Source organism: Miniopterus natalensis, chromosome 13 (genome assembly GCF_054644295.1).
Source record: "Miniopterus natalensis isolate mMinNat1 chromosome 13, mMinNat1.hap1, whole genome shotgun sequence".
Classification (NCBI taxonomy): domain Eukaryota; kingdom Metazoa; phylum Chordata; class Mammalia; order Chiroptera; family Miniopteridae; genus Miniopterus; species Miniopterus natalensis.
Window position 1 is genome coordinate 34,457,727 of NC_142093.1, and position 24,626 is coordinate 34,482,352.

At 36.9% G+C, this 24,626-nt stretch overlaps 1 protein-coding gene across 1 annotated transcript in view; it reads right to left on the bottom strand.

Moving 5' to 3' along the window:
- Positions 1–326: 326 nt before the first annotated feature.
- Positions 327–24,626, bottom strand: part of PELI1 (pellino E3 ubiquitin protein ligase 1) — a 51,931-nt gene continuing 27,631 nt past the window's right edge. Inside the window, exons 2-7 of the mRNA XM_087823596.1 lie at positions 12,422–12,564; positions 10,530–10,659; positions 7,463–7,564; positions 3,589–3,786; positions 3,306–3,494; positions 327–2,764 (exon numbers count right to left, since the gene is read on the bottom strand). Of these exons, the coding sequence (XP_087679722.1) occupies positions 2,198–2,764; positions 3,306–3,494; positions 3,589–3,786; positions 7,463–7,564; positions 10,530–10,659; positions 12,422–12,492 (1,257 nt within the window). The 5' untranslated portion in view covers positions 12,493–12,564 and the 3' untranslated portion in view covers positions 327–2,197. The remainder of the gene's footprint in view (positions 2,765–3,305; positions 3,495–3,588; positions 3,787–7,462; positions 7,565–10,529; positions 10,660–12,421; positions 12,565–24,626) is intronic.

A 24,626-nucleotide genomic window follows, 5' to 3' on the forward strand; every position in this document is an offset into this window, starting at 1 on the left:
TGGGAGGAAATTCGGGCACTTTGTAAAGAACATGAACCTTTTCAGGTCACTGAGGCACTATTTAAACAGTCTAGTACGCAACTTGCAAGAAGCCAACTCTCTAATGGGACTTAACTTAGAGAAGGACCTCCATTGTTCAACCTTTAATGAGTAAGAGATGCTTTCCCAAGGGAACCAGAGATTTAAAATTGTACCTTAAATGTAAACTCCTCATCTATTTCAAGTGAATATTTTTGAAGTGTGCAGTTGTTTTGTCCATGAGTTAGCACTTCTGATTTCCCATTCCAAGTTAAGCAAAAACGAACGCATAGAGACAAGTTCAAATATCTATTTTGAAAAGTATTTACTTAGTTTGAATAAATTAATTGCAAATAAAAATTAGCTACAATATATAGACTGAATAGAAATGACTAGAACAAATACAACACAGGACTTGATTTCCTTGCATTAGTCACAAAGCATGTGACAATCTAGAAAAGTTCAAGATCAGTTACACTTCTTTGAAAAGGGGGTAACAGCAGTTACTGGTACATCACAACTGGTAAACTTATAATACAAATTTCCTGACATGCATTTCCTGAGTGAGCCCAAATGATCGTTTTTAAAAACAAGGAAATTCTGACAAGTGGAAGTAAAATAAAATAGTTCATGGCTTCTAAGCAACAGGTTTTGTTCTTTAAACCGAAAGAAAATTCAGAACAGCGTTGTAATAGGATAAATTAAAGCTATGCTGCCACATACAGAATTTTGCTAGAGTCAATTAAATATTATACAACTTTTCAAACTAAAGGAAAACAAATCAAAAGATTAAAATAATGATTCTGTCTAATCTAAAAGTGTACTGATTTCTACAAGTGCCACAGAGGGTTTGATGTAGTGCAACTGTCTATATTTTCCTTGTGGTGCATTAAAAAAGGGAGGGGGGCAGGAGGAGAAGGGGGAGAAGACATTTTTTCTTGCTTCTAAGAGCAAAAGAACTTATTGGAATTACAGAACAAACAGACCATGCAAATATGTCCCTCCACTCTACCGTCACTGGTGCTCCTTTGCCAACCAAACATTTCCTTGAGTCACAATGGCAACTTTCCTTAGGATTCAAGCCAGAAGTTAAGGCTGGTCTGTTAGGTTAAAAAAAGGGGGGCACATTCTTGTCATTCAACCCTTTCCATCTCTCTAGGTTTCTTAATGTCTGGATAAGACCAAAACCAGAATAATTAATTACTTAAGCATTTCTTTTTCTAAAAGCAAATCAAGTCACTCTCCTTTCTTGTTAATTTATGTTTTTCTCATGAGAATGATTTTTTTTTTTGTAGAAACAGTGAACAGATGAACCACAGTTTATATTTAAAAGATAAACTTGCCAAATGTTGCTGATACTAAAAACAGATTAGTTATCACAGGAGAAAAATAGATAATCTAGATTAAATTGCATATTCAAAGGAGCATATAAAATGTTTCTTAGCATTAAGTTTTTGTTATAGTACTACACTTGAGAGAAACACTGAGGAAAAAAATCTTTCCTGATAATCTTCAACGTGGTTAAAAACAAACACCTCTTACACAATGGTAATTAATGTGAATTTGGGTTTACAAAGGATTCTAATTTTCCAAAGTCCATATTTAGATGGGGGTGGGGAGAGATGCTCTTCTGTCCTTCCTAACTTTGCAAATCCTTGAGCTATGCTTGCTAACCTACCATTCACACCAAGAGTGTGACACCATCATTACGTTACCATGCTACTCTATCGAGAACATTCTAAGGTATTTTCTATAATAAAGATAAATAGAAAAAAGTTAATATACATGTTGCTGTATTTTACAATGTTTGCAACAAACTGTAAACTAACATAGTTTGAACCAACAGTACCCTCAGTTATACAAAACAATTTTTCAACACTGAGGATGGGTGATTCAAAAACACTAAAATGAAGGCATCAAATTAGACTGTCTTTTTCTCCTCAAAATAGATTTTAAAAACTCAGAATTCAGAAGTCTAGTACTTTCAGAAATTCCTTTGCTTGAGTTTCCTGTATTTTTTTGCTTAAAAATTGCTACTATTTATTATAAATGATTTAAAAAATTCTTCATCTTAATGCAAATGACCAGATCAGAGAAACCGTGGTGTGGACAACAGGTTGAAAAACCCAACTCACTTAGCTTATAAATGTATAATGCAGTCCTGGAGGACAACTGTCTGTTAGTCTAGAGGTCCTTGGAAAATAAGTCTGATGTAGCCTTGTTCACCAGCCAACTGATGTGCGCAAAAGGGACAGGCTGCGTGAAAAGTATGAGTACCATGAGGAAGCGGGATCTGGGACCAATAGGCAGTTGTCTTTTCTGAACACACGTGCCCACACGGGCTAAACGCATGGGTGGGAGGGCCGGCGTCCACATAAAATCCAGCTTCGCATCCAAGCCACAGAGGGACATAGGGACCAACAGATCTACACATAGGACATTCACGATCTTTTCCATCACGTTCTTCTTTGTTTCCCCAGTTATGATAGCCGTGCACGTGGCCACAGTTTAGATAGACCCATGGTTGTTTCTCATCGACGACATCTTTTCTCTTCATACTAGGAAATGCTAGTGTGTTGAACCCTACAGGGCACTGAGGTCGTGCTGCATTGATTTCCTGTCTTAAAGCTTCTAAATGCTTCACGGTTGGAGTGTGGGAAAGGCCTTCTGCAGTACGCCACAGCAACGTTGCACCGCAGAGGTCAATCAATGAGCCATCTTGTAACTGATTGGTTTCAATTTCCACCTAGAGGAAACAAGAGTCCAAAAAACACATTTACCGCTGTGCTTTAGATTTTACATAAAGAGTGCCAGTCTTACATGCTCCTTACTCAAGACCGACATTTCCTGGAACTGTTACTAAATATTTAAGAAGCTCGAAGAGCAGTCATGAAAAATATGTTTGAAAATCAAAAATGAAATATTGAGAAGTAATGTATTTCTTTTCAGTCTTATAGTAAAGATAATTTATGATTAAATCAAAAGGGACAGGCTGCATGAAAAGTATGACTACCACGAGGAAGCAGGATCTGGAACCAAATAGGTAGTTGTCTTTTCTGAACACACCTGTCCCCATGGGCTTATTTTCCAAGGCTAATTGGTAGGTCTAACATATCCAATAAATATCACAATCAAAGAGAATATAGATATAAGCAGAAGATACAGAGTTCTGTTTATATGTGTCTACAAGAGTTATTTAAGCATTTTGGGGAATATGTAATGCGTTCAGTCCAACTCATCCTATGTGTTTACTGTAGCTAGAAAAGAAGCTACATCTCAGTACTTACCATTTTTCCTCTCTGCTGAGCTGATCTGGTTTCACGCAGACTGAATACATTTCCACACACTGATATTTCTCTCCATATTCCAGGCTTGGAGTCTTCCGTGAACCCATTACGTGGATGCATAACAAGAACACCATTAGTGGTTAAGCCATCCATCTGCCCATCTGATGTCTTCCATTTGGCAGCCTTCTCCTAGTAGAAGAAAGAAGAATGAGCTTCCATTTATTTTTAACTTGGAAACAGAAGTGATTAAAATAATGCATCATTTAGGAAAAAAGCTTTTTACCCCAAGAAAGATGTTTTTTGATGAGTCAAATCCTGCAGCATAAATCCGTGCTGTAAATGGGGGATTCCGTTCACATATGATTCTACAGGCAAATCTTGATATGGTGCTCTGCACTGACTGTGTATCAGAATTACTTTGACTTCCAGGAACTGTGTCAGTTACTACGAAATCAATAGGACTTTCAGTCGACCGACCAATCTAAGGGAAAAAGAAATGTCTATGAATCTATTCAAAGGAACACAGTAGAAAATCCATTCAAGAAAGGCACAATAAGGTGCAATCATTACGCCTCTGAAACTTCTAAAGCTCAAACTTATCACACTTAACTCTGGGGGCATCTATACCCTTGAAAACTAATCTGTTAGACTTGCTCTGATATAATAATCACTTAGAGAGTAGAATTAAGTGGGATGTTATGACCCAGAATACATGAAACCCTCAGGGAAAAAAGAGTTTAGGATGGCTGAGATTTCTAGATGGCTGCAGATTTTAATTTTAACCCCTTTGGATGAAAATATGTGTCCTATATATTACTCTACTTTCTTTAACAGAATATAGTTAACGCACAAGTAAATCTTTTATGCCAAGTCCGGGATATTACACTATGAATACCATTTATATTCAGATAAAGTACAGTGATGTCTTCAGGTGCTATAAAGGTGCACAAGAACACCGATCCTTATGTTTAGGGCTCACATAGTCTTGCTTTGAGGTCTTAAGTGTACTTCATAGATTTTTTTGTGTCTTTTCTATCAGACTGTCAGTTATCACTTCGTGCTGTTAGGTACACTTGTCTCTAACAGCACAGCCCTTCTCTATCCAGCTACTCTTACTTTGCTATGGGTTGAGAAATCAAATAACCAAACTTCAAAGAACAGCATTTCAAAAGGTTACTGGTAAGAGCCTAAGGGATTCGCCAGGGAGCAGAGAAAGGAATTTCAGTGCTTGGCCTTTCTGACATTTACTTTATATGCCTAGATGTCCTTTTAATTTTTTTTCCTTGTTCTTGACCATATTTCAGAGACAAGGTTCTCAGATAAAGAATTCTGGTGGGTGAAGTATCAGAGAATTAAGAACAACTTCAGAGTACTAGCTAGTAAATAAATTAACTTCATTTTGAAAGATCAAAGTTGAAAAGGAAAAAAGGAAATCAGTAGAATGGATGACAGAACTGACAAGTGTCACAGGGCTTTAAAATAAACATTTAAAATGATCAGTTCATTAATGTACTTGTTATAAAGTAATATCATAAAATTGAAGAATGTGGGTACTGGGGAAAAAACTGACCTCTACAAAGATAACTTTTAAAAATCATTCTTTGCATAGCTGAGCCTCAGGAATTCCTCATATCAGCGTACTTTTGGATAAAGCTCTTTAGTGTTTTTGTCTGTTCATCAAGCATAAAGTCTTTATTTAGTTGGGAGAGTTTTAAGGGAAAATTGGTTGGTTAACGCATATAAGATTGAATGTCCCTTTTCTGTATTTTCAAGATAATGATATCCAAAGAAAATGGTCTCAGACCTTTGAAACAGTTTCAGAAATAAAAAGGCTCTTTTAGAGCCAAAAGATGTAGACCAAGGATTGGATTGAGAATTGATACTCAGAAGCAGCATTTATTTGGTAAGAGAGATTGTTCCAGAAGACCTGATATTTGATGTGGGTCTTGGAGAAGATTTGAGACATCAAAGTAATATTGGTAATGACAGATTAAGAAGGAAGGAATATTAAGTGTCTCTAATGAGAAAACCTACATGATTGTGCTCAGAAGCCAAAACAGAACTGTGTTAAGATAAACTTTAGTAATTCCTCCTCTAATTGCTACTATTACCTTTAAAAATACAGATTACATGTCATTCTCTCCCATCTCCATTAAAAACTTCAGTGGTTCCTTATAACCTATCCAAACTCATCAGTTTCTTATTTCTGATAATAATTAGAAACTGTCTTCACAATATGCCTTCCACCTACCAATCCAGCCTAATTTCCTGTTATTTCTGTTCATACAAAAGTATATTCTAGCCACAATCAATCTTCTACCACACTGTGTAGATCTTTATCATCTCTTTTGTCAGAGTACCTTTCTACTGACTGGATTGGTAAAATCCTACTAAAGTGATTAAAAAGAAAAAAAAATCCAGACAAAAAGGCACTGGCCATGAAGTCTTTCCTTACCCTTCTTCAACCCAATTAGAAGACTGTACTTCACACACTTAGACTGCCCGTGTAGCACCTACATATGTAATCAACTTGTACTGTCTCCTTTATTTACTTCATAGTGTCAAGCAATGTACAGAGGTGCAGTTTGAATATCTGGTATCTTGAACAATAAATGTTCTTGTTCAGTTTAGAAGGTAAGCAATCCTTGAATGATTACAAAACCAGTTCCTCAAACAGCGGCTAATTTATCAGGGTAGTTTTCTGATACTATAGTTTAAGTTTTTGATGTAGAAATGTTTGTATCTTCCAGAGGTACAATGCTTGTAGAAAGGGTATGAGCAGTTTACTATTACTGGGGAAAATTCACTATTCCTTTATGAAAAAGACAAAACCAAAAAATGTTGCAATGTATTTAAGGACCTTCATAAGATGGTGAAGACACTGTTCTATAACTCAGGATGCCTGGTTTAATCACAATTTTGACCCCCAACTAACTTTGTAATCTTTGACTCACAAGGTTTCAGTAACTTTACTGGCAAAAGATGAGGGGTAAATAAATACAAGGTAATTTCTGAAACTAAAATTCTAGTCTATGATCAAATATCTAGGTAGCATTTTGATTTTTCAAAAGCTAATTAAGCACATTTCATTTTAACTGGTTGTCAGTAAAATGAAAGATGGAAAATCATCCTAAAGCTTGTGTTAGGTTCTCGTTAAGATCCAAACCTTCATCTTCATTAAGGTTGTTACTTATTTAGTTTTTTGGAAAAAGCAACATTCATATTCTAATATTAGAGACACTATTCTAAAAAAATTAGTAGTCCATTAAAAGGGCTGGGGGGAGTGAGTGACTTCAAAGAAGTATTTTGCTACTGGTTATAAAAAAGACATCTCCAAGCCTTTTCACATTCAATTAATCTTGTAAAATAAAGGAAAAGTTAAAAAGTCACTGGGACAATGATTGTAAAAGCAACATTACTAGGTACTTAAATCCCCCCCCTCCCCCCGAAAACCCTAGGCCTTTACAAAACCCTTATTAAAGGAAAAGATATCATAAATTTTGTTTACATCTTTGAGTTTGCCTGTTCTACCATCTATCAGTTTATAAAAACATTCTCTTATACCATCAACTGGATTAAGAGAATGAGAGAAAAAAACCAAACTTTTATTGACCAGATATGTGCTGAGAAACAAGTCAGACTTCACATGTATGTTAGAAACAGTTAGAACTGCCTGTACTTTTTGTTGCTTATAAAGGAAGGTGGGAAAGTAGTGGCAAAAAAAAAGGTCATAAAAGTGTGCAGAATATTTCTTGGTTCTGTTGTTTGGATAATAATTGCTAAGAGAATTACTATTATATCTATATTATTAATAGCTAAGTGTTTACCATCTTACTGGCATACCCCTCAGCACTTTACATGTACTAAACCATTTAAGCCTGCTAATAGTCATACAAAGGAAGTTTTATTAACTGTACTTTACAGGAGGAAACTGAGACACACAGTGGCTAAGCAATACTAACCAGGAATTATGATTTCAGAGACTACCTCTTAACTATGCTACACTAACTTCTAAATATGGGATTTAGAAAACAATATATATTTTAATGAAATACATGAAAATATGATAATTCTTAATCTGAACAGAGCAAAAGTCACTGACAATAGGTTTTAACTTTTTTGTTTTTTATGAAAAAAGAATTCACATATTATAATACCTGAAACATATCAGTGTTGCTGTCATGAGTATATTCAACCACCACGGTCTGTGCCCGAGATAAGGTGTATGATATGCTATGCTGATCCTTGTTGCTTATTGCCTAAGAAAGAAAAGATTAAAAGCAAAAACTAGTTAGGTTGATAAAATCAGATTTTTAAGAAAAGGTAATCTATAACATATATGACTTATTTCCCCCCTGAAATTTAGGTTAGAGATTAACAACTCTTGCATAACTCAGCTGTGACAGCAGTTTTGCAGGCTGAGTAGGGTGTAGAAGAATACTTTGAAGTAATTATGGAGTTAAAACATAATTTCATTGTATAAAAGCAATAAAATTTGTGTCTCCCTGTAAGTATTTTAAATTATAAAGTAATCAAAACCAAATCCCATGTAGAATCTGAAAACAGTACTGCTCTGATAAGAAGAAAATACAAAATCTTGCATGATAAGGGGAATTTTATTTTTAAAGTAACTCAGATAGTTTTAATGTTAACTGATAAGCAGAGTTAACTACCCATTCTGTGGCTACAGATGACAAATATCTGCCATATGCTGAACTAAATACAGAAAAATTCATAGAATGATTAAACATTACCAGAGGAAATGGATATAATGCTTACGACTGTACCTCTGACTTATCCCAAACTAAAAACATTGCTAAAAAGAACTTTTCAGTTTTGTTTTCAGGCATTTCTATGTATATGAGTTGAAGACAATGTCAGATGGGGGAAAACCCAAACAAAGGAAGTGGAAACAGGTTGAGCAAAAGGAAAACAGATATAAAGACACAAAAGACTGATTATACATAGAGAGGGTAAATGAAAAAAAAAATGTTGCTTAATTAGAGCTTTGGCATTTTAAAATTTTACTTGGTCTGAATATGTAGCTAATCTGTAATAAATAAAGCCTTAAAATAACAGCTTTAAGATGAAATAAGATTATGAACTTCTCATATTCTCTACAAAGAGAATAAACGAATACCTGGGTACTAACTACCCAGCTTTACCAAAGTTTAAAAATGACACTTTTGCTTCTCATCTTTAAAAGAAATTAAACTCTACAGATATAATTAAGGCTGTCTGCGTGTCCCTCCCTTACTCTCCTTTAGTCATAGGGGTACCCAACCCTGAGAATGCAGCACAGATCATTCCCATGCATGTGGTTCTTTTTTACTACGCATTTATGTATTCATAAATATTGTATAATTGTTTTATATAGGTTTTAAAACCTACAATTACTTTAACTCAGCATTAAGCAACTGATTTATCAATCACAGAATTGCTCAGTATTTTGGAATTTAGTTCTTATTGGCTAACGAGATTTAAAACAGAGGTTTTTGTGTACTTTGAGATTGTAATCCCTGTGTTTTGTTTTTTAAGCTATTAAACTGTCTCTTAGATTCAGAACAAGAACTATGTCAAGTTCTTACTGGACTGGAAGGCAGAACAGTGAGAAGACTGCCAGACTAAACAGTTTTCTTCATGACCTCATTCTACATTTCTCCAAAACTGAAAGAGGAAAGAGCCAATCTTTGATCCCTAAAATTCTTACTGTCCAGTAAAGATGAAAAGGAGCTAACAATGAAAACATGAGGAGCGTGACAGTAAAAATGCAAAGAAAAGTACAGAATAGAATATTACAGAAGTAGGAGTTAGAAATATTTTCCCATGATAATGGTTCTCAACCAGAGGTCATATAAGCTTGTAGGGGACATCTGGAAATATGTAGGTGCATTTTTTGGCTGTCACAATGATTTGAGGGCTTAAAAGGCATTGTTCTGCAATATGTGAGACAGTCCTGCACAAAGAATAATTGGCACACCCAAAATGCCAAAGCACTCCTGTGGGGAAATGCTGGAAAGAAGCTCCTCTGATTGGGTTAATAAGCTGTCCACTTCCACCACCTGCTTAGCACATCCATTCTCTTCAAAGGAACAAAAAGAAGCACCTAAAAGAAACTGTTCCTTTTCTACATTCACTGGTTCTCAAATAGTAATAGAGGAGGCATAGTCAAGGCATGAGGGCTGCTTTAGACACCACACTGAATATAAAACAAAGCCAAAAATCCGACTAACTTTGGGGACTGGAGCTACGACCTAAAACAAGGTGTCATATACCAATTTCTCTACCTCTCGTTATTTAACTTACAAAGATACACCTCAGGATGGTGTAATATTAATGTACACCCTGGGGCTGCTTAGCTAAAGATATAGGTATTTCCACACGTCAAGGAACTCTCTAATTTTTATTCACTCATCACAGTATCAAATTCAGTCTGTGTTATACAACTGGAAGTACAGAATTCATAGGAAATGTGAAGATCTAAAATTCCCCCTAATCGTCTATCATTCTAGGAACATGGGGGCCCCGGTTCTGGAGATTTGGGTAGGGAAAGAAAAAGGGGCTAAAGGCATTAGGCAAGTAGACTGAGAAGTTATACTGTAGATACAATGAGTACTTGCTTTTTCACAGCTTTGATTCAACTTAATAATTATGGAGATCTACTTTTTTTAAAATATATTTTTTAATGTTTAATATGCCTTTTTTGAAGGCACTATACTATAAGCTATGGGGGTCATAAAGCTTAAAAAATAAATACACAAAAGAGTACCCATAGAATCTTTGAGAAAGACCCTTAGTTTAAAAAACTGCCTCATTCAAAATGCTTCTAGTACCTGAATACACTTCTTTACACTACATTCCTTGCCAAGTCTAGGCAAGGGCCCTATAGTAACAGCAGGAACGCCCTACTTCTCAGGACTGACAGCTGCACAATTCTAAATACTAGATAAAGCCCCAGACCCGCCCCCATCCTGTTTAATAAGAAGAGAGAATGTTTCCTTCTAATTTCCAACCACTGATCCTGGTTTGTTATGAAAAAAAAGTCCAATACCCTTCCCTATGGCAGCCCTTCAAATATCATGTCTCCAAAGTGTCTTCTCCCATCCAAACAAAAGGAAACTTCTGGTACAGAATGTGAAGGGAATGTTAGAGAATATAAACAACATGTACAAGAAGTCTTTCAATTTCTCCAAGTTAATTTACAATTTTTGTTTTGTTTTTTACCTTTGCAGCCTGAGGAGTACAAGCAATATGCACAGTGCTGGGCTTCACCCCATTTGCCTTAGGTCTTTTAAATAAAGCAAACCTACTTTTCCTTCTTCCTCTATCGCCGTTTGGGAGAGACCCATTATACCTGATTGGGAGAGAAAAAGTTTAGTGATCTCTTATAAGAACCACACAATTTAACAAATGTGTTACTTTGCCTTATAGGACCAATCCCCCAATTAGTTATATAGTAGGATATTATAAGTATCTAAAATTCTTTTTAGCAACTGCTGATCCCCAGCTGCCTGAGTATAAAACAAAATGAGATTCCTTCTGACCACATTCTAAGTACCTTTTGGATTATACATACAAAGCCAGAATTTGGATCCTGGTGTTTGGCATGCTTTTTTGCATTATTACTTAAGTGACCTAAAATTTTCCTCTTTTACTCAAGATAATCAAGAGGCGATTAGTGGCATATCTAACTCCTTATGAGTCATTCTATTTTTTTCTAAAGGTGAAGCTTTGCATGTGCTAATCTAACCTTTAAAAGTACAATATAAATTGTTTAAAATAGAATCACCTTTAATTGTGAATCAAACACTTTAAATAGCTGAACTTTTGAAATAACGGATTTTTATACTTGTGGTTAAGTCTCAGCCACTTGAACGTACACATACACATTCACATTATGTTGGCAAAAACTTTCCAACTGAGAGATGCCTGCTAAACAGCAATTAAACATGCTTTTGTTGTTCAGATGTTAGGACCATTTCTCCATGAAAACATACATATATGTCGTGAAGGTATGCAGGTAAGCAAGGTCTGCACTATTAGGAAAAAAGTTCAAAACAAAACATCCGGGTGTTTACTATGTGGTAGGCACTCTTAGGTTCTACCTCATACATCACCCCACTTAACCCATCCTCATAAAAAACTGTCAGACTGGCATCACTCTCCATTTTACAGGTTAGGAATTAAGTCATTCCTCAGAGGAACAAAGTTCCTCGGAGACTCTGAGGAGTCAGGGTATTTTCTGAAGGTGACACTGACAAAACTAGAATTTGAATCCAGGTGTTTGTCATGGTTTTTTTTATTCTTTACTGCTTCATTATGGCATAAGCAGTAGCTTAATAATAATCTCTCCTCATTCACTGTTTCCCCTCCCACCTCAAAACCATGGTCAATCTGGGGGGAAATGAGGCAGAGAACAGGGACAGTTTTGAGGCTGGAGGAGACTGTGATGATACAATGGCCTCCATTAGTGGCTGACAAGGAAGAGAAGGTAGTTTACTCAAAAACTGCCAAATACAGAAAGTATACTGACCTTTTATAAAGAATAAAAGTCAGCCTAGGCAAATTTTTCTAAAACAAGGAATAGGGAAGACAAATGGAATAATTATGTGACTCTACCAGGGGTTGGGAACCTTTTTTCTGCCAAGGGCCATTCGGACATTTAAGACATCATTTGAGGGCCATACAAAGTTATCAACTTAAAAATTAGCTATCAAAAAAAGCTCCTAGATTTACTGACTTTCAAGTCTCACCTGTGGTTGCCTTGGCAGGGCCAAACCAAATGATTTCTCGGGCCATATACAGCCCATGGGCTGGACACTGCCTGTGGGCCAGACATTCCCCACCCCTGCTCTAGAAAGATATAGTTTTCATTTCATCTTTAAGAAGCTCTGTCCTTTCTGGGGGTGAGGGTGAAGCAGTATTTGAGCACTTATAAGGGATGGCATAAAAATGAGAATTAAAAGTGTTTCCTGATTTGGTAGTATTACCCCATAGCTTTAAATCCTTTCTGGAAATAGGCAGGATATCAATTCTAAAAAAAAATATTTTTAACCTAGCTGTTAAAAGTTACTATATATTATTCAATTTTATGTCACCAAATGGAGAAGCCTTACCCTAAGACAATGAGTTCACCATATTTTACTGGTGCTTTGGATGGATGATTTTCTTGATCAGGAGAAAACATGAGCTTGGCTGTCGTCTTTCTCAAATCTTTGTTCACTGGTCAGGAGCCTTGGGACACCTTTTGCATTATTTCCTAGAAAGGAAAAAGTATTCATTAATAATATGAACAATAAATTTCAGTTTAAACAAATATGTTATTTTCTAGCTGACCTCGTGAGCACAATATTATGCAAATTATCACATAATATACAAAGTATGTGGCATTTCCCCCAATAATGGTTATATTTTGATACAACTGTTTAAATGGATTAATATGTATATTTGGGTACTTCCACTTACAGGAAGATGGAATAGACATATTTTTCCTTATTATTTCCACTAAGTACAACTAAAAACCCTGGGCATTAAGTATACAGCATAAGAAGATGAAAAGTGAGAGAAGGCAGACCAGCTAGGAATCTCAGGGCCCAAAGAATGACACAATGGTGAGTTCCCGGGGTTTTCTTTTTGCCTAATATAGTCCAGATTTGGAGATGAAGAATCCAGCAACTTGAAATGCCAACTGGCAGATTAAAAAGAAGAGAAAAGGCCTCAACAAAAGCCTCGTCTCTCTAGTCAAAAAGAACCAAGAAAGGAGCAGCCTTAGCAAGACTGAAAACTTTTGACAATAACCGCTCTACTGCAGCCAAACACCACAAAAAACACTGTGGCTCTTCCTCTACCCGCAACAGCAAGAGCCAAGCGGGAAGCCTAGACTTTGACCTCATGAGGCCATAATGACAAGGCCCAACTTCCCAACCGGGGTAGCGTCAGGGCAGGTAGGGAGCCAGGACTTCCACCCTGCTGGTTGGTAACATGCCCCCACCTCTACCCTAGCAATGCCAGGGGAGACCACAAGAAGAGCCTGGACTTCCCTCCTTACCCAACAGCAGTAACAAGGATCTCTTTCCCATGGGTGTCAATGGAGGCTGAGTAGGGAATCTGGGCTTCTATGTGCACCTGGCAGTAAAAAGTGGGGGAGAGGACAGAAGAGAGGGAGGGACACAGAAACATCAATGTGAGACACATCGATTAGCTGCCTCCAGCACTCACCCTGACGGTGGTCTAGGGGTCAAACCTGCAACCCAGGTACCTGCCCTTGACTGGGAATTGAACCCTGGACCCTTCAGTGTGTGGGCTGATACTCTAACCACTCTAACACCAGCCAGGGCAAGAATTATTTTAAGAAAAATGCCATTCCTTGAAATACACTATAAAATCCTCTCATCTTCTCACATGAATTTTAATAAGAATTAATCTTAACTTTTAAATTAAATGTTAATAACACTGCTTAGTCTTGATTTGCATTCCTATTTAGAGCTACTTTCTATTTTTAGGAAGTGATGGTTTCCCATTTATAGTAGCAAATAATTTCCTTTAAAAAAGATTATTTATTTAAAGTCAATTTAAATAGTATTAGTAAGTACATAGATATGGCAAAAATCTGACAGTGATATGTGAATGTCCATAGTTAGGTGATATCAGTATATTGCATGGCTAGCAAGCAGTCATGTTCTAGTTCTAGCTCTCTTTGAACAAAGCAATCTGCTTCCTCATCTCTAAAAATGAAGGCACAAAAGTAGACTGAAGACAATTTTGTAGCTGGAAATATATGAGGCCATATGGTCCTAAAATAAGAATTTACAAGTAATGTGCACATAACACTATAGAAGATTTATTTCTACTGCCTCTATAGCAAAAGAAACAATTTTTACCTTAGACAAGGAATTACAGTAGGGCTGGCATATACCCACTAGTCTGTATTTTCTAGAGCCCTTGGCTAAATTAGCCAAGAAAAACAATGTATTTCTAATTATACTTATTTTTACTCTGCTTAGGTCCCTTAAAGGCTTGATCTTGGGATATTTTATCAGTGATATCAAAGTTTCAATCACAGGAACACACTCAAAGTTGGATTCTATTTCTGTATCTAAAAATTGAAAACCTATAGTAAAACACTTGAATAGTACTGGTTATAATAACCAACTGGTTAAAATAACCCAATTCAAAGTTTTCTTAAATTTATTTATTTATTTATTATTTATTTTAAATACATCTTTATTGATTTCAGAGAGAGGAAAGGAGAGGGAGAGAGAGAGATAGAAACATCAATGATTAGAGAGTCATTGATCGGCTGCAGCCCACAACCCGGGCATGGGCCCTGACCAGGAATCGAACCCTGATCGCCTGGATCCTAGGTCGACGCTTAACCACTGAGCCACGCCCGGCCGGGCAAGTTTTCTTAAATTTAAAAGGCGCATAATCAATACATATAATGGCATTCTTAAACTATGAATAAAATGTGCCATAATAGCTATTTCTCCTTGAACCTTTCCTTGCAGTTCTAATGCATGCTGGCAGGTGACTGCTGTAGAGAAGCTGCTGGAATCTCTGTATTCTGAAGAAAGATGCTCTTCACGACAGTGTAGAATCTTTAACAAAGCCCAGTAGCTAGATAGTGCTCTAGCACTCACTCTCTTTATATGTTCTCTCTATTTTAAAATCTGGATAAGATACAGAATTCTTCAAAATCAATTCCTGAAGTCATGCACTTAGGACTTGAAATGACTGCATATATCACTCAAGTTTATTCTAATGCCTGGATTACTGGCCCCAGCTACTGGTATTCAATTAAGATAGTGGATCAGAAACACACGCACACACACACACACCTGCCCCATATGTTTAGTTCTATTCCAATGTCATCTAGCACAAAGAACATGAAATAGCACCATTTAATTCTAACCGAAACTGGGGGGGGGGGGGGGGGGGGGGTTAGGATGTTAGAGAAAAGCTTCCTAAGATAATAAAGTGGTTTTCTATATAATATCTGTTTATCTGTTACTTTGAAGTTCTACTTGATCCTTGAAAATGGAATATGTTGCTCTATCAGCAGAAACCTCCTCAAGTTTAACAAAAAAATTTTAAAGAAGTATATTCTGGAATAGAGTTCTCCTCTTCTTTGTGTGGTGGAAAAACATGAAAAGTTAGCCATAAAATATATATTAATTTGAAATAGTCTCATTAATTTGACTAATACAACATTCTAATCATTTGTTCTTCAAAGGCCAGTGAACTACAATTATTTTCATATCAAGTCTTTCCAAAGGAAAGACTTTCTATAATATGTAATAGTCTGTTTCACCTAAAGAAGGAAAACTGGGGAATCAATCTTTGTCCAAGCTTCTCCCTCAGCATAACACATTTTTTCTTTTATTTACATTGCACACAGCCTACTAAACATAAGTACAAAATTTCTGCCCTGAAAAAATAAAAAGAAGGATACAAATACTAAGCAAGGGACAAACGGATCTTATGTAGATGTTTACATTCATCTTTTGAACACTTCTATTTTGGTGGGCAAGTGAGTAGGCACAAAGGGGTGTAGAGAAAAAAGAAAAATGTTTTAAAATATGAAAATGTTATGATGCTTTACAGTAAAAAAATGTAATGTGGCCTGCATATGTTATCTCTGATGAAACAGATCTCCACCTATACTACAAGTCCTCTGTGGTTGATTTCAAAAGGATGGCTCAAAAGAAAGAACTGTTTTCGTATATTTGTAGTGGAGCCATTTTATGAAACTAAGTTAGCTGATGATTGAAGGGAGTTAACTTTATAAAGCAGTTTCTTGATAAGAGTGAAAAATTATCACCTTCTTCCTTCTTTCACAATTAGCAGGATTAATAAGCAGCCTCTTTCCATAAAAGGAGAGAAGGGACAGGAGAAACAATAGTGTCAGAAGTAGGAGTATGAGGTTATTACTTTTGTCAGTGTCTTTTAGTTTTTTCAACACAGCAGTGAAAGTAGTAAAGTCCATGTTCCTCTTCCCATGATACAAGGCACTCCCTGGGCAAACTCCCAGCCTCCCCCTTAGGGTAGCCAAATGACATGCTAGTTAATAAGACTTTCCTACCTAATTCACAGGGCTACAAGGATAACTTATTTTCATTCTGATAGGAAAGCAGTTAAGATCGTTCCAAGGGACAGTATTTGTTCCTCTAAACTAGGGTTTCTCAACCTTGGCACTACTAACATTTCAAAATTGTGAAGAGCTGGCCTGTGATTATAGAAGGTTCATCAACGGTACCCTTAGCATTTACACCCCCTAGATGCCAGTAGCATCTCTAGTTGTGATAATTTTAAAAAAGTCTCACACAGGACTGTACACCTGAAACCTATATAATTTTATTAACCAATGTCACCCCAATAAATTCAATAAAAAAGTCTCACCTTTCTACCCCTCGTCTTATGAGAATCATTGCTCTAAATCTCAAATTGGGGCAATTTGTTTTTAGGAGGGGAATGTGCCCTATATTTGGCATAGTGCTTGTCACATAACAAGGTACTTAATAAATGTTTTCTTACTAACATCATCATACTAATATCTTAAAGGGTTATTACTAACCCTTGTGTTAGTAAAGGCAATAGCTTTAAAAGTAACTGCAATTTCAGTATTTTATTAGAACTGATAAGAGTGGCTGGGAATGAGAATTGGGAGAACTATCATCATACCTTGATGGTGATTATTAATATTTCTATGCATTTAGATATTTTAATATTGAAACAACCTATCTCAAGTGAAGGAAAGGAAAGGGACTGGAGCTGGAGTGATTGCAGCAGTAGTTATAAGGCCAGTGATGAGTAGACTGATGTTTAGAGAAATGTTAACTTGTGGAGGTTAGATAAGAAAATATCTTCTTGACCTAGGAGACCCATGCCTAGAAAAATTAAAAGTAGGCTTTGAAAAGCATGGAGGAATCCCTTTAAATTAAAAAAGGTGTCAATCTGAATCAATCTTGGGTTAAGGTCTACAGTGCACTTGCAGAGAATGCTAATTGCAAAGTGCTTTCACATAAGATTATTTTATTTGACCCTCACAATAGCCCTGTGAATTAGTAAGAAAGTCTTATTAACTCCATTTTCCAGATAAGGGAACTGAGTGTGTCAGTCAGCAAGGCCAGTGATCAGTTCAAGGCCAAACAGGTAATATTTGGCAGAGTTAGAACTAAAACCCGCATACTGATTCAACATACATTAACTCATTTAATTTTTATCACAACTACATCAAGTATAATTATTATTCCCATTTTGTAAATGGGGAAATGAAGCTTCTAGAAGTCATCTGGGTTTTCTAATACCACTAATCACACCCCAGACAAGGTTGAGTGGGGCTGATTCCTAAATAAGAGACCCTGTTGTCAGACCATTTAGGAGAGAGACTAGAAATAAGAAGTACACCTGTGTAAAATAAACCCTAAACAAGTTATACTCCAGCACAGACTAGTAACAACTATTCAACTATGACTAGAGCGTTTTGAGATTATTTGAACCTTTGTCACTTCCTCAATGCTCACTGTATTTGTCAACGCTGTTTCCTGGTAGTGACCAACAATAAAAACTTCAGTAAACAAAGTGGACTGTGCATGCTTATTTAAAAAAAGGGGGGGGGGGGGGCAGGAATCCAAGGGGAATAGTAGGGTATTACCCTAAGGTAAATTCCTGCTACCATCAGGAAGAAAAACGTAAAAGTGAGTCCAGACAGCCTAGGAACAGAAGGCTTCGTGTATTCCTTGGGAAGTGACAGCCAAGACAAAACTGCAGGGCAGTGTTCCTGACTGGGAGCCGGGTTTTAAACAAAACTGCGCCACCCTACCCCCAAATGATCATGAATTCCCCACGTCTAGAAAATATATTTCAAAAGACATAACAAAGGACTAAAACATTTTTACTGTCTCTGCCCATTCTTTTAGAGTACCAAAATTCCTAAAATGATAATATGCTTCTCAGAAAGCAGGACTAGAAAATCCTCTTGTTTTAACCTTAATTAAAATTCTGAACAAAATTCTGCAGAACGCATCAAATTTGGTGGGATTAAACAGTTATTTGGAACAAAAAATTGGACAAAAGTGTATTCATGGGAAATTCTATTATTTCTAAAGTCAGCATCCAATACTGGCAGTCAACTCATGCTTATGCTACCCTTTTTCCATAGTGGCTAACACTGGGCTCTGTCTCTGTGCCAAGCACTGTTATAAGCACTTTACATCTATTAACTGATTGATTTACTCCCCAGAACAACCTTATGAGATAGAAACTATTATAAACCTCACTTTATAGATAAGAAAACTATGGTTTACAATTCAAACTCTAGCCAACACTCTGGAAGTGCTGAAAATATAATGACGGGGGGGGGCGGGGGGGCTGAGGAGGAGGAGAGAACTACTTTGGGAAACTAAACAACAAACAAGAAAATCCAACTCTTTTTCTACTACATATAAAGTATTAAAGAGCAAGAGTTTACACAAATGCTATTGCCCTAACATGGGAATAAACTTCTATAATAGTGACCATCCGTTTTAATTTTCTCAATAATTCAATCAATCATTTGCAGCTAAGTTTAAAAGTTCCTTGGATAAAATTTAAATTTGGAAAAAATGACCAACCAATTTAAATCTATACTAACTTATGAGGTAAAAAGAAAAAATGGAACACTGAGCCCATGGTCATATTTTTATATTCCAGGAATAAGCCATATTAATCTTATGTAGGTTATGAGCCCTTCCAAAAAAATTGCTGTGTAATGATTATTTTCGACAGTTAAATTACTCCCAGAAATAGAATCACCTGGGTTTTCTTTAGTCCTTATAAAACAATGACCAAGTTATATGGGTTTAAAAAAAAAAGGGCAACAACAATAGCCTCAAAGTATCTCCCCCAAATATTTATTAATTATACAGGAGACAACAGTAACCTCACAGTGGGAGAAACCGATACCATCTTAACCAAATGACCCAGCTTAACATTACCTGTAAAGAGACATTTTGGTATCATGTATTCTCTGACTATGATGCACTGAGGACACATCAGTTCTGTGGTATGCTGCCTCAAAAATGCATAACCTCAATCTAATCATGAGAAAACACACCAACCCAAATCAACAAACGTTCTACAAATAACTATTAGTGCTCATCAAAGGTGCGAAGGTCATGAAAGACCAGGAAAGAAACTTCCAGATTGGAGGAGATAAAGGAGATGCAACAACTACATGGGATATGGAATTATGAATTGGATACTGGAACAGAAAGAGGACATTAGTGGAAAACTGTTTTTATCTGAATATGGTCTACAGTTGAGCTAATGGTATTGTACCAATGTTAATTTCCTGGTTTTGATAAATATACTATGGTTATATAGATTGTTAAACTTCAGAGGAAGCTGAGTAAAGAATTTGTATCTATATCTATCTTTCATCTACCTATCACCTATCCATCCATCCATCCATCCATCCATCCATCCATCCATCCATCCATCCTTAGTTCCGTTTGTTCCCCATATTTTCTGTAAGGCTAAATCATTTCAAAATAAAAAGGAATAATAATCATAATAATAATAATAGAAAACAATCAAAATAGTCTTTTAAATTTAATAAAAGGAATTAAAATATGAATTCAAGGTTCAAAGTTTGCTTCCTTTCAGCCTTCTCACCACCTAAAGGTACAAGATTTCCAAGCTGTACTGGTTCTGTCAAATCACAGTGCCTGCCAGGTCTCATGTCCTCTCTCTGATGTAAAACTGCACCATCCATAGTGCTTTTGGTCACAAAAGCGTTAATACACAAGTGTGGCCACTCATTGGACTGAACCAAAGTGATGCACCAACGTACTGGCTAGAATTTGACAGAATCATGCTTTATGTGTTTTTCTTTAAAAAAAAAAAAAAAGTTATGATATAAAGGAGATTTTACTAATGAATAATGTAGGTAGTTTTATTAGAAAACACTCTGTATATGCAATTATATCACAGCTTCTAAATTAATGCTATATACTGAAATCTTTAACAGTATTTGATTTTGAGTTCTGTCTAACTGACTACATGAATCCTGGTCTTCAAGAGTTTATGAAAGGGAATGGAAAGGGGAACTGGGAGAAGGAAGAGTGAGGAAGAAGCAGCACTGGGTAATTTTGATATCTTTCGTTTTAAGAAGCCAGAAAGTCAAACATTTTCCTGAATTATTCACTAATTATTTCACTGTGATAATGTTTTCTTCAAACTAGAAGAGACACTTATGAAGGACTAAGTAAGCTATGACTGTATTCAGGGCCAACTCTGAACTATTAAATCTACAAAACCAGCTCTGTAGGCACATGATTTTCTCATCCTATAAAATAATGACAGTATTTCCCACACCCCATAGTATCTGTCATGAGGACTGAATGAGAAATGAAGCTGCACTGAAATTTGGATGCTGGGCCATCTGCTTGGTCCACTCACTAAATACATAAAGTCATAGACTTTTGGGTCTCTTGAAATTATTCAAACTGTTAAAGTTAAGCCAGTGATTTTCAAGGAATGAATGTAATGTAAAAAAGAGAAAGTATTTTTTTAAACACCTAATATGTATTTAGTTAGGCATACAAAGTAGGTCCTAAGTAATACTTCATTAATTTATAGTGATGCTGCCCCATTACCTAAGATTTAATTATTTTCTCAAAGATTCATCTTTATTTTTCAGTATCTAAACAAAGGCTATAATCTGTTCTTTGTAGTAACTTTGACATCATGTAGAAAAGTCTACTTTTTCTACTGCTTTTAATATATAACAGGCCCTGAAATATAACCAAAGACCTCAAAAATCATTGCAATTAGTTTCAAGGTTGAATGCTATATAAATGTTTGATTCTCAATAGGGGGAAAAACAGTATATCAAAATAAAATAAGATTTAGTATATGTAGTCCCTGCTCTTACAGGGATATTAATTAAGTCTTCTACAGTTTCACAATTCCATTAGAAGCTCTATTTGAAAGGTATGGGAAAAAATGTAGTTGAAAATTCAAATTGCAACTGAATCTCCAATATTGTTTCTAATAGTAAAGTTAGCTACTGACAGAGATATCATTATTAAAAAAAAAAACTATTTCTGGAGCTTAAAGATGGTGGCAGACTGAGTGGAAGCTACACTGACACTCTCCCGGGACCAAACTGGAATTACAACATTTTAGTATAACATCCCTAATAATCAACTGCAACTGAAGACGAGCTGGAGAGCACCCTCATAACCAAGGAGGAAAAGTGGAGACTGCACAGAGACTGACAGGAAGTGTGGAGGCGCAAGAGGGCTGCCTGGGCTCCCACAGGCAACAGCTAAAGGTCTGGAGGGATATCTCAGCTGGAGGTGGGTACTACTGAGGACTCTGGGGCCTAAACCCCAGGCTGGGCTTCCCAGCCAAGAGTACTAGAACTGAGAAAGGTGTCCACATAATATCTGACTGTGAAAAGCAGCCAGGTTTCTGTCTGCCAGGGAGAGGGGGCTGGAAATGCGGGCATCCTCTTAAAGAACCAACGCACAAAGTTTCCTGTGAAGCCACTCACCTTGGGATCCAGCAGAGGGAAGGCAGAGCTGACTGGAGCTGTGTGAGGAGAATCTAGAGTTGTGGGCTCTGAAGATAGAGCTCAGAGGGCACCCCTCTGGATTCCTGTGCCCAGTCATTCCCCCAGACTGCAGAGGACATCCTTCACAGGCAGACATTTACCTTCCAAGCAGCTTTTGCCTGAGGGGGAAGCAATTGCCCCACCCTGCTGGAAAACCTCTCACCCTACCCAGAGGACTTTCTACAGCCTGAGGCTCATTAAGAGAATCAGATTAATCAACCTGCAGGCAGAGGAAGACCTCAGAGTGCTTTGAGTCTTTGCTTGATCTGCCTCTGGAACCGGGCCTTGGAAAAGCATACTTTGGTGTGCATCTTGGTCCTGTCTAAATGCACACAACTCCAAGAGAGGGGACCTGATGCTGTGGGCTGATAGTTCCAAACAGGGTACTTGGCCAGTCACAAACTGCATTTGATATTGGCTGGCACCAGAGACCTTCCAAAAAGACTGAGAGTTCTATCTAATACATAAAAACAAACCTGACTAGGCAGCCAAAATGAGGAGACAAAAAAACAAGCCCCAAATGAAAGAACAAGAGAAGTCTCCAAAAAAAGAGCTAAATGAAATGGAGATAAGCAATCTATCAGATACAGAGTTCAGAATATTGATTGTGCCTGGCCGGGCATAGCTCAGAGGTTGAGCATCGACCTAGGATCCAGGAGATCGGGGTTCAATTCCCGGTCAGGGCACATGCCCGGGTTGCCTAGGCAGCCGATCAATGAATCTCTCATCATTGATGTTTCTATCTCTCTCTCTCCCCCTCCTTTCCTCTCTCTGAAATCAATAAAGATATGTTAAAAAAAAAAAAAAAAAAAAAAAGAATACTGATTGTAAGGATGCTCGACAGCATGAAAAAAGATATGGAAACTATGAAAAGTGACCAGCCAGAAATGAAGAATGACATAGCAGAAATAAAGAATACAGTGGAAGGAGTAAACAGCAGATTAGAGGAAGCTGAGGAACGGATAAGCAAATTACAAGACAGGGTAGAAAAATAATTACTCAGAGATCCAAAAGAAAAAAACAGTTATAAAACAGGATGACAGTCTAAGAGAGCTGTGGGACAACATGAATGCAACAATATTCGCATCATACGAATGCCAGAAGAGGTTGAAAGTAAGCAAGGGTTAGAGAAACTGTTTGATGAAATAATGGTAGGAGACTTCCCAAACCTGGTGAAGGAAAAAGTTACACAAGTTCAGGAGGCACAGAGTCTCAAGCAAGAAGAACCCAAAGAGGCCCACACCCAGATACATCATAATTAAAATGCCAAAAATTCAAGACAAAGAGAGAAAAAGGCAGCGAGAGAAAAGCAAACTGTTGCCTACAAAGAGGCTCCCATAAAGCTGTCAGCTGACTTATCAGAAGCTCTACAGGCCAGAAGGGAATGGCATGAAGTATTCAATGTAATGCAAAACAATGATCTGAAACCAAGACTACTCTATCCAGCAAGGCTATCATTCAAAATAGATGGTGAAATAGCGAGCTTCCCAAACAAAAAAGGCCAAAGTAGTTTATCACCACCAAACCAGCATTGCAGGAAATGTTAATGGGAGTGCTGTAATTAGAAGCAGAAATAGAAGCATTGCAAGAAATATCAAAGGGACTGCTTAAGAAGAAATAGAGAAACATAGGCATAAAGAATTAAAATGGCAATAAATAAGGGCCTATCAATAACAACCTTAAGTACTTTAAGGGAGAGATCAACAGCAATACAGTCAGAGTTAGGGACTTTAACACCTCATTGACTTCACTGGATAGATCTTCCAGACAAAAAGTCAACACGGAAACGGTGACTCTAAATGGCACACTAGATCAGATGGATTTAATTAACATTTACAGAACATTTCACCCCAAAGCTGCAGAATATACATTCCTCTCAAGTGCACATGGGTCATTCTCAAAGACAGATCACATGTTAGGACACAAAACCAGTCTTTGCAAGTTCAAGAAGACTGAAATTATATCAAACATCTCAGATCCTAAGGGCATGAAATCAGAAATCAACTACAGTAAAAACACTCAAAAACATTCAAACACATGGAAGCTAAATAGCATGTTATTAAACAATGAATGGGTTACCCATAAGATCAAGAAAGAAATCAAAAACTTCCTAGAAACAAATGAAAATGAACACACAACAATCCAAAATCTATGGTACACAGCAAAAGCAGTCCTAAAAAGGAAGTTCACAGCACTACAGGCCTACCTCAAAAAGGAAGAAAAATTTTTAGTAAATTATCTAACCCTACAGTTTAAAGAATTAGAAAGCTCTCCTGTGAAGCCGTCTGGATCAGGGCTTTTGTTTGCTGAGAGTTTTTTTAATTGCTGCTTCGATTTCATCAGTTGTTATTAGCCTATTCAGGTTTTCTGATTCTTCCTGATTCACATGATCTCACTCATATGTAGAATCTAATAAACAAAATAGACTGAGGAACAAAATAGACCCAGAGACGTAGAAGCAAGGTACAGAATGATCAATCTCAGTGGGAAGTCGGGGGTGGGAGAGTGGGTGGGGAGAGATTAATCAAAGAACTTATATGCAGATATGCATAACCCATGGACACAGACACTAGTGTGGTGAAGGCCTGGGGGGGAGGCGGATGTGGGGGGGAAGGGGATCAATGGGGGGGGAAAGGGGAATATCTGTAATACTTTCAACAATAAAGCTAAGTTTAAAAAAACAACACAACAAACTACTTCTAATCGCACCAATGAACAAAAGT